The following is a 9,549-nucleotide window of genomic DNA, read 5'->3' as shown; positions in this document are numbered from 1 at the left end:
GCAGCGTGAGGTTTATCTAGGTGGATGTTGAAGTCTCCAAGCATAACTAGGGGAGTACCATCCTCAGGAAAGGTTGAAAGCAGCACACATAAACGACTACAAAATGGATTTTAAAAGGGTGGGTAATAGCAACTGAATGTGATTCAAAGGAGCTGTTAATACCCGGTGAAAGTAAAGGAATACATTTCCAATCATTAGAGATAAGCAGACCAGTACCTCCACCTCTTCCAGTCAGACGGTGGGTGTGGGAAATGAGAAATTATTGGAGAGTGCTGCAGGAGTAGCAGTGTCCTCTGGTTTGATCCACGTCTCTGTCAGGGCCAAGTGTTTGAGGTGTTACTCACTATGATGATGGTTAAACTGATTATCCCGATTATTGTCATTTGAGATTTTTACATTTCATCTGAATTATTGCACATTCATGTAAGCACAAATCAACAGAACGACAACTCATATGCTTGGTTTATTTGACAATCTAGTTTCCTTATTTATTTTATTTAGTCTGATTCATATAAATTAACACACTCTATACATTACGAAATCTGGTAAAACAAGCTTCTCTCAAAAGCTAAAAGAGCAAAATTCATAACTCGAACAATTCCAAATTATTTTCATGGTTTTTCTATTAAAACAACAAAGACTTTGTATTGTGACTGTGGTTGTTAAAATAGACACAACCTCTATAGCAAACAATACAGTTGCTATCTATGTTTAGATCTATTACAGTTCATCACGGAGAAGGTTTAGTCACACCAAACCGCGCACCAAGAGAAGGAAGCAAAACTGGTTGTCTTAGTGCGGAGAGAGCATGTGCCAGATAGGGAAGATTAAGTAAAAAAACTGGAAAGTAGATGTATACATATAAGAGAAACGCTCGGATTGGGGGGGATTTAAAAGCTTGACACCTGGCAACTGCAACCATAAATGCTCATGGAGTTGTTACCTCTTCAAAATACCACAAGTGCTTTCAGGATGAATAACCAGTGGGCAAATAAATTTTTTTTAAAATTTTTTTTTTTTTATGCTTAATCAAGAGAAGCAATTAAAATGCCATGTATCCTAACTCCCTTCCTGTCTGTACTGTAGGAGCTGTAAATGTGACTGTCAGTGCTCAGGCTGAACAATCCCAGACTCTGTGTGGTAATGAGGTTGTGACTGTGCCAACGAGAGGACGCATTGACATAGTCACTCGAAGTCTTCTTGTCTTGGTCTGTGGGTTTTCACCAGCTTTCTGGATAATGGAGCTCACTGTGCTTTTACTGATAAGGTGTTTTTTGCTTTTGTAGGCTGAAGGAGTAGAAAGGACCATCACCCAGAGTTGGTTACTGTGCCCAAAGGGTTTGTTTGCACTCAGTGATTTCCTCAATACGTTCTTTCTGTACCATCAAACATTAGCCTAGCGTTCTGTGGTGATTCGTTCTGTTTGGTCTGTAGCAAGCGTCATTTCAGAAGATGTGACACAGGTGTTTCCTGAAAATGTGATCCAGGGATCAGCCAGATGCTCCATTTCAGTCCTTGGTAAAGTGATTCATTGAGGGGAAGCAAACACTGTGACATTCAGCAGAATAACTTGGGCTTTTGATTTGGGTTTTTGGCTTGACCTCTTGTATCTCTTCCTCTTGTAGGGGACATAATGGGTCGTGCACTGAAGAATCTGGATGGATTGTTACGGATGCCATATGGCTGTGGAGAACAAAATATGGGTGTTCTTGCTCCCAATATTTACATCCTACAGTACCTGGAAGTCACGGCACAGCTCACCACAGCCATCCAAGAGACCGCCAAGGGTTACCTTCAGAGAGGTGTGGATGACAATGTTTTTTTTTTTTAACTTGGGAGATAAAATCCCAAGGACGTTCCGTTCTTCTCTTCCCATTGGAGCATGTCAGACTATTTTCTCATGTGGTCTTTGACCTGAATAGGATATCAAGGACAGCTGAACTATAGGCACCGTGACGGTTCATACAGCACATTTGGTTATGATGAATCGAACACATGGTGAGTTTCTTGCTGTTCTTCTAGTCTTGTGTGTCGTCCGTTGTAGCACCAAGTTTGTACGTTCAGTTTGTCAAGAAATTTCCTCCATGACCAGGTTGACTGCCTTTGTCCTGAGATCTTTTGGCCTAGCGAGGCGTTTCATCTTCATCGATCCAAATGTCCTTCGGAGTGCAAAGGATTGGTTGATCAGCAAGCAGGGTTCAGACGGCTGTTTCGTGCAGCAGGGAACTCTATACCACTATGAAATGAAGGTGGTCACATGTTTCTTCAAATGTGCTGTAACCTATAGATTCAAGGGCCCAGACGTTCTTCTAAATCAATATACTGGTGTATTTTAGGGTGGAGTTGATGATAACGTAACCATGACTGCATACATCACTGCGTCACTGCTTGAACTAAACGTCCCTGTCACGGTAAAAATGTCACCAGAAGTTGTACAAGCTCCTTGTAGATGACCTTCCTGTTCTGGATGTAGTCTGACATCTGTTTGATTTCAGGATCCTGTCATCACCAGCGCTCTGTCGTGCTTAAGGTCTGTCTTTGGGAACCTGGAAAACACTTATGCCACTGCTCTGCTTGCCTACACTTTCAGTCTGGTTGGAGAGACCAGCACTCGATCACAGCTTTTAACTATTCTGGACAACCGTGCCATTTCTGAAGGTGAGATTTATCAGACTCTTGTTTGAAATGTTCATCAGGTTCTTTGGCATCAACTTTCTTGCCTCCATCTCGACCTAAGGCACTAAGCTCCATTGGTCTCAGACTTCATCTGGTGATACTCTGGCAGTGGAGATCAGCTCATATGTGCTGCTAGCGGTTCTCTCTGTACAGCCTCTCACGACAGCTGCTCTGAGCTTTGCTAACCGCATTGTCAACTGGCTTGTGGTCAAGCAGAATCCCTATGGAGGCTTTTCCTCCACCCAGGTGACTCTGACCACCAAACATGAGTGCAATCCTCCATATACGAGTGGTGTGTTGAATTGCATACAGTGCTGCTTGAAAGTTTGTGAACCCTTTTCTGTATTTCTCAATAATTATGACCCAAAACTTAATCAGATTTTGCATGAGTCCTGAAAGTAGACAAGGAGAACCCAATCAAACAAATGAGACCAAAAATATTTTGTCACTTATTTATTCAGGAAAATGATCCAATAATACATATCTGTGAGTGGCAAAAGTATGTGCATCTCTAGAATTAAAGGTCTTTGCACACGGAGTCTGAAATTTTCACGTAAAAAAATAAATACGACCTCACATTGTGTCAATCACGTTTACACACTGCGGCCGAAACGTTTCATCATAAACTATTTCGGACCAAGTTCGATTTTCTGCGTTTTCGCATCTGTAGCAAGCATTTTCATAAAGTATGAATATGAAAAAAACCCAAAAAGAACGCATATGAAAATTTCGGCCTCTGTGTGCAAGGACCTTAACTGTTAATTTGAATGTGAAATTAGAGTCCATCTGTTCAGAGGTGTTTTAATCGGTGTAATGACTATCAGGTGTCATTGCCTGCTTTTTTTTTTTTATTATTTAGAGAACAGAGGTCTATCAAAGTTTGATCATGCTTGTGGAAGTGAATCATGGCACAAACAAAGAAGATCTCCGAGGACCTCAGAAAGAGTTGGTGTTGCTCATCAGGCTGGAAAAGGTTACAAAACCATCTCTATAGAGTTTGGTCTCCACAAATCCACAGGCAGACAGATTGTGTATAAATGACCACTGTTACCCTCCCCAGGAGTGGTCGACCAACAAAGATGCCTCCAAAAGCAAGACCTGTAATAGTCTGCGAGGTTGCAAAGGACCCCCAGGGTAATTTCCAGTGGTGGACAGTAACGGAGTAGCTTTACTTCGTTACTGTACTTCAGTAAAGTACAGATACTTGAAAAATGTACTTGAGTCGTTTTATTTTGAGTAACTTTTACTTTTACTTCACTGCATTCCAAAGCATAAGATCGTACTTTTCAGTACTTTTTTACTTAAGTACATAAAAAATCGAGTACTTTTGTACTTTCACTCGAGTAAAATTGAAAAAGGAGTACTTTTACTTGTACTGGAGTAATATTTTATTATACGTATCTGTACTTTTACTCAAGTACTTGATTTGTGTACTTCATCCACCACTGGTAATTTCTAAGCAAATAAAGGCCTTTCTCACATTGGCTAATGCTCAGGAGTCCATCATCAGGAGAACACTGAACAACCATGGTGTGCATGGCAGAGTTACAAGGAGAAAGCCTCTGCTCTTCAAAAAGAACATTGCTGCCCATCTGCAGTTTGCTAAAGATCATGTGAACAAACCAGAGGACTATTGAAGAACGGTTTAATGGACGGATGAGACCAAAATGGAACATTTTGGTTTAAATGAGAAGCGTTATGTTTGAAGAAAAGGAACACCCTGCATAAGAACCTTGTCCAATCTGTGAAACGTGGTGATGCAGCTGATAATATCAAGGTTTGGGCCTGTTTTGATGTGTCTGGGCCAGGACGGCTTGCCATCACTGATAGAACAATGAATTCTGAAATATACCAGCGAATTCTAAAGGAAAATGTCAGGACGTCTGTCCGAGAACTGAGTGTTGAGAGAAAGTGGGTTATGCAGCAAGACAACAACCCCAAGTTGTTATACCAAAGAATGGTTAATGAAATGTAATGTTTTGGAATGGTCAAGTCAAAGTCCAAACCTTAATCCAGTTGAAATGTTGTGGAAGGATCTGAAGCAAGCAGTTCATTGAAGGGGACCCACCAACATCACAATTTGAAGTGGTTCTGTACTGAGGACTGAGCTAATATTCCTACAAGTCGTTGTGCAGGACTGATCAGCAGTTACAAGAAAAGTTTTGCAGCGGTTATTGCTGCAAAATGGGGTCACACTTTCTTTTATTTATTGAGAAAAATTATCCAAAGTATATAGTTTTGTCTCATTTGTTTTATTGGGTTCTCTTTGTTTACTTTCAGGACTTGTGTGAAAATCTGATGTTTTGGGTCGCAAGTACACAGAATATAGAAAATTCAAAAGGGTTCACAAACTTTCAAGCAGCAGTGTGTGTGAATATTTTATTTCTTTTTTTTGTATAGGACACTGTGGTGGCTCTTCATGCTCTGTCAGTGTACGCCACTGAAGTGTTCAGCTTGGAGGGCTCCAGCACCGTCACTGTACAGTTCTCAGTGGTAGGAGGAGACTCTTATAGCTTTGACGTGAATCGGGACAACAGGCTGCTGTATCAGGAGAAGACACTGAAGAATGTTCCAGGCAAATACAGTGTTAACGCAAAGGGCTCCACCTGTGTGTCTGTGCAGGTCTGTATCTTCACCTCCTTTATTTCTGTTTCTGTTGTGCTCATCCTAATTCTCCTTGTTTTGCTTTGCAATCATAGCTTGCGTGTTTCTACAACATCCCGACACCTATTAAATTCGCCAGGATGCTGACTGTTGAGGCAAAGGTGAAGGGAGACTGCCAACTGCTTGGAGCCAATCTCATGTTGAGCTTCACAGTGAAGTAAGAGCAGCTTTGACTTTCCTAAAATCAGCTCATGTTTATGGCTCTAATGCTCTTAAAAGGGAAGTTGTTCCTTTTGGCTAAACCTCTTTATTCCCCTTCATTCAGATACAATGGTGCAAAAGCAAGTACTAACATGGTTATCGTGGACATTAAACTCCTGTCTGGCTTCACGGCAGATACGTCACCGGTTCGTATGGGTTTTAAGATGATGTGTAGAATCTTAAGATGTTTGAAGCTCCTTCAGATGTATTTGTGCATCTACACGATGGTCTTTTCCTCACAGCTTGGAACTCCTCCCGATGCGTTTGTCCCACTAGTGGAGCGAGTTGATACTGGAGAGGATCATGTCCTAGTGTATCTGAAAGAGGTAAGAGACTGCATACACTGGGTATATTCTGTACCTGCCACTCTCATGCGTGATGTGTATGTGCATCTGTGCTGCTGTACTTCACTTCTGTTCCGCAGGTTCCCAAAAGTGTCCCTATGAGTTACACAATACGACTGAAACAGGTTCTTGTAGTGAAAAACCTCAAGCCAGCAGTCATCAACGTTTATGACTACTATCAGACAAGTACACTTTCATCATTTGACTTGCACTTGGCTGTTACCTGTATCTTTTGTTGCATGTTTGATCAGACAGGCAATTCTACATGCATACAAAAGGTAATTTCTTGTCCTTTTTCAGGTGATCAGTTTGAGACTACATATACGTCCCCCTGTCAATAATTGTGCTGCAGTACTGGCTACAGGACGCTTGAATCAAATAAAACCATTTTATACAGTCAGTCTTTTTGTTGCCTGTTTCTATGGATTAAAGTGTTTGTGTGAGGCTGAAAGTCCCAAACTTTTGCACTGTTCACGAGTTTCTATTTGTCCTGTGTGGATTCAGTTCCTTGCACCATGGCTGAAATGCAGTTTATTTGGGCAATGGCTGTTCTTAACTTGGACTTTTCAATCATGTTCACTCGTTGGGTTATTTGAAAGCAGGACTCTAAATTAGGGATGCACGATATGATCGGAATCGGCCGATAAAGGCTTAATGTAAGCATCGGCCATTTAAAAAAATATGCCGCTATGCCTTGCCTATAAGACGGATATCTCACATGTGCTCAGGGTGTGATAGTGAAGCATAAAGCAAACTTTTGATGCGATTCACTGTTTTGCATCGCCACATTTAACTGGAGAATGCATGAACGGAATGATGTGTCCGGTGCGTGAAAGTCAACCGTTTCTAGCGCATGCAGCAGCGGCAGCCTCCCCGTATCCTAATGTCCGACCGGTAAGGCCTTTTATTTACTTAGTGGGCGCTGTTGGCCTACTTGTAATAAAATGAAAGTAAAATACACAAATCTCATTAAAGGTGCAGTAGGAGACCTTGGAAAATGCTAACTTTAGCCTGATAGCACTGAACTGCTAACGTCCCACCCTCCCTGAAAATCGCAGTTCAAAGCCACGCCCCCTGAACGCATATAGGCACGCAGATCAGACGATCAGAGACAACATTTCTACAATACATCATGTGTCATTAACCGGTGAGAGAACTTTATAGCACAGTTAGTAAAAGTACTACAATACCAGGAAGGAAGATCAGGTTGTTGATGTTTGCCTGCCATTCTCGCTCTGTCTGCAATGGCGTACGTGACCACGCTGATGACGTATCCTGTCTGTGCCAACCGGGTGTGCAGAGGTATGCTAATACATACGTTGACAGGCAATCAAAACGCTCAGAACGTTTTGACCACTTACCCTAATGATTGCTATCGGGGCTTGAAGAGACTTTCAACCAGCATAACAAAATGTTTCTGAAGACAATCACCTATTGCACCTTTAAGATACTTGTGTTTCTGAATAAAGCGGTATCGATGTTATAAAATCACAAGTCTGTTGTGATTTAAAGGTCAGAAGCTATTTACTATACACTTGTAAATTAAATAATTTGATATACAGATGTATTCAGTAATATGTAATTTTTTTTTTTTTTCAAATGGATCATGAAAACTTTAAGTCCCCATGAAATCAAAATTAAAGTTTTTTTTTTTTGGGTGTTAGTATCAATATGTTAGTCTTAAGGTTATCTATAAGGCAGTGTGCTCCAAAACAGTGACAAAATTTGCGTTTAGAAGATATAAGCAATTTTTTTGACGTCACATCGTATTTCCGCTTCTCATCAAACTTTCTGTCCAATCAAACGGTCATTTGTCCACAGAATTAGTATTTTCTGTAGAGTGAATGGCACGTAGTGCACTATATAGGGGACAGGGAACGATTCAAACAGTGTAAATATGCTTTCCATTGAGGAAAAAAAGAAGTCTGGTTTGGCGCTGGTGTCACGCTAACCACCGCACCGCGCACACACTCTCCTCCGGTCCAGAGACACGATAGCACGGAGCGGATCACATGCGCGAGTCGCCGCAGACCACAAAATGTATCGGAGCTATTTGAATTCTACACAGAATGCTATATTTTACAGCAATATGGATGAGATTGTGGCTGGCATCAAATGAGGCTTTATGGAGCTCGACGGCTCTGAACGGCTCTAGCCCAAGCTGTGATATAAACGAACGCTATTGGCTATTTTAAAAAGGGGCGGGGCTGCTTGATATGTCCCGCCCTGTCTTCCTGTTTCAGTTAAAATGACATCAACACAGAGTAATGCTGCGTGTTTCTAAGCATTTCAGGGGACCTTTAAGCATAAGGAGCTCTAAAAGATTATTAGAATTTTTACAGCTCTTTTATTTCGGACCATCTATTAATGTTAAATCCACAAATAAAATGTTAAGGTTTCAACTGCATCTGTCTTAATTTATTTCTGCTGTATTTTTTTTTTTTTTATTACAGTTATTTTCAAGGCTTTTAATGTACTCTCATTAAAAAATAACTTTAATAAATTTTATTACTTCTAACCTAAGATTTTGCTCAAATCTAACCAAAATTAAAAATAATTTTTTTATAATTTCCACACAGGAGACTTGGTGTTGTTTCAGAACAAAGGAAAATATATATCGGCTATCGGCCAAAATGATCTGAAAAATAGTAGGACATCTGCAAATATTTAATATACACAGGACACACACATTATGTACACAACAACTTTTATTTTGGATGCGATTAATCACGATTAATTGTTCCCCAGCACTAATTTTATTTTTATACTGAGAAACAAATGGACTCCAGGCAGCGAAACACGGATTTGCAGTTATCATTTCGTGTTAATATGTTGAATTTTGCAGTAAAATCATACCCTATGTATTGTATTATAATATATCGTATTGACAACTCATCAATTAAATATTTACCATCTTAAATTCTGCATAACTGGATGTTTTTAAATAAACACTGGCAAAAGTGTTTGGGTTGAACGGTATGACGATATATATAACATTGCTATAACTGATTACCGGGGATTAGATCAGAGTGACAATCACACAGTGTGAATGATCAAAGACGCGATTTGAGAGAATCGATTAAAAAAAAGAGAAAAGTGTTTATTACGTTTGCAATATGGATATTTTTCTTACAAAAACGCATGGATTCGCTACAGGAGGCCTTTATTCACACCCCGGAGCCGTGTGAGGCATGTTGTATTATGGATGCGCGCGCTTTATTTGACGACTTGTGGACTGTTCAACTGCATCACCCGCTGACTGCAATGATAGAGCTTGGAATAGCCAGGACAATTTTTAATCTAACTCCGACTGGATTCGTCTGAAAGAAGAAAGTCATATAAAACAAAGGATGCTTCGAGGGTGAGTAAAACACAGTCTAATTTTCATTTTTGGGTGAACTAACCCTTTAAGGGCACTGCGCTTTGGTGTGTTTAAGACGTGGGACAGTCTTGCGCACTTACTTCCTGTTGCACGCATGCACTCTCAAGTGGCCAAGACCACAAGTGAGGGTATTTGGACAAGGCACATGTTTCTTCTTCTGAAATAGCCACACAGTTCCGGGTTTGGGGGGTTCCCAATGAATGTGCAACAGCCCGGATTCCTTACCAGTAACCATAGCAACAGTGACCGAAATAATATCAAAGATGGCAACATCCATAAAAC

At 40.6% G+C, this 9,549-nt stretch overlaps 1 protein-coding gene across 1 annotated transcript in view; it reads left to right on the top strand.

The window, feature by feature from the left end:
• LOC107740522 (alpha-2-macroglobulin-like) overlaps positions 1 to 6,279 on the top strand; it is a 20,620-nt gene extending 14,341 nt beyond the window's left edge. Inside the window, exons 20-34 of the mRNA XM_016552973.1 lie at positions 1,087 to 1,208; positions 1,287 to 1,338; positions 1,435 to 1,518; positions 1,626 to 1,802; positions 1,923 to 1,998; positions 2,093 to 2,249; positions 2,337 to 2,411; positions 2,496 to 2,658; positions 2,738 to 2,922; positions 5,077 to 5,298; positions 5,376 to 5,497; positions 5,606 to 5,687; positions 5,784 to 5,867; positions 5,966 to 6,071; positions 6,186 to 6,279. Of these exons, the coding sequence (XP_016408459.1) occupies positions 1,087 to 1,208; positions 1,287 to 1,338; positions 1,435 to 1,518; positions 1,626 to 1,802; positions 1,923 to 1,998; positions 2,093 to 2,249; positions 2,337 to 2,411; positions 2,496 to 2,658; positions 2,738 to 2,922; positions 5,077 to 5,298; positions 5,376 to 5,497; positions 5,606 to 5,687; positions 5,784 to 5,867; positions 5,966 to 6,071; positions 6,186 to 6,226 (1,748 nt within the window). The 3' untranslated portion in view covers positions 6,227 to 6,279. The remainder of the gene's footprint in view (positions 1 to 1,086; positions 1,209 to 1,286; positions 1,339 to 1,434; positions 1,519 to 1,625; positions 1,803 to 1,922; positions 1,999 to 2,092; positions 2,250 to 2,336; positions 2,412 to 2,495; positions 2,659 to 2,737; positions 2,923 to 5,076; positions 5,299 to 5,375; positions 5,498 to 5,605; positions 5,688 to 5,783; positions 5,868 to 5,965; positions 6,072 to 6,185) is intronic.
• The last annotated feature ends 3,270 nt before the right edge of the window (positions 6,280 to 9,549 follow it).

The sequence above is a fragment of the Sinocyclocheilus rhinocerous genome, unplaced genomic scaffold (assembly GCF_001515625.1).
Source record: "Sinocyclocheilus rhinocerous isolate Xijiao unplaced genomic scaffold, SAMN03320098_v1.1 scaffold1246, whole genome shotgun sequence".
NCBI lineage: Eukaryota > Metazoa > Chordata > Actinopteri > Cypriniformes > Cyprinidae > Sinocyclocheilus > Sinocyclocheilus rhinocerous.
The sequence above is the reverse complement of the archived record's forward strand: the minus strand, read 5'-3'. Positions and strand labels throughout refer to the sequence as shown.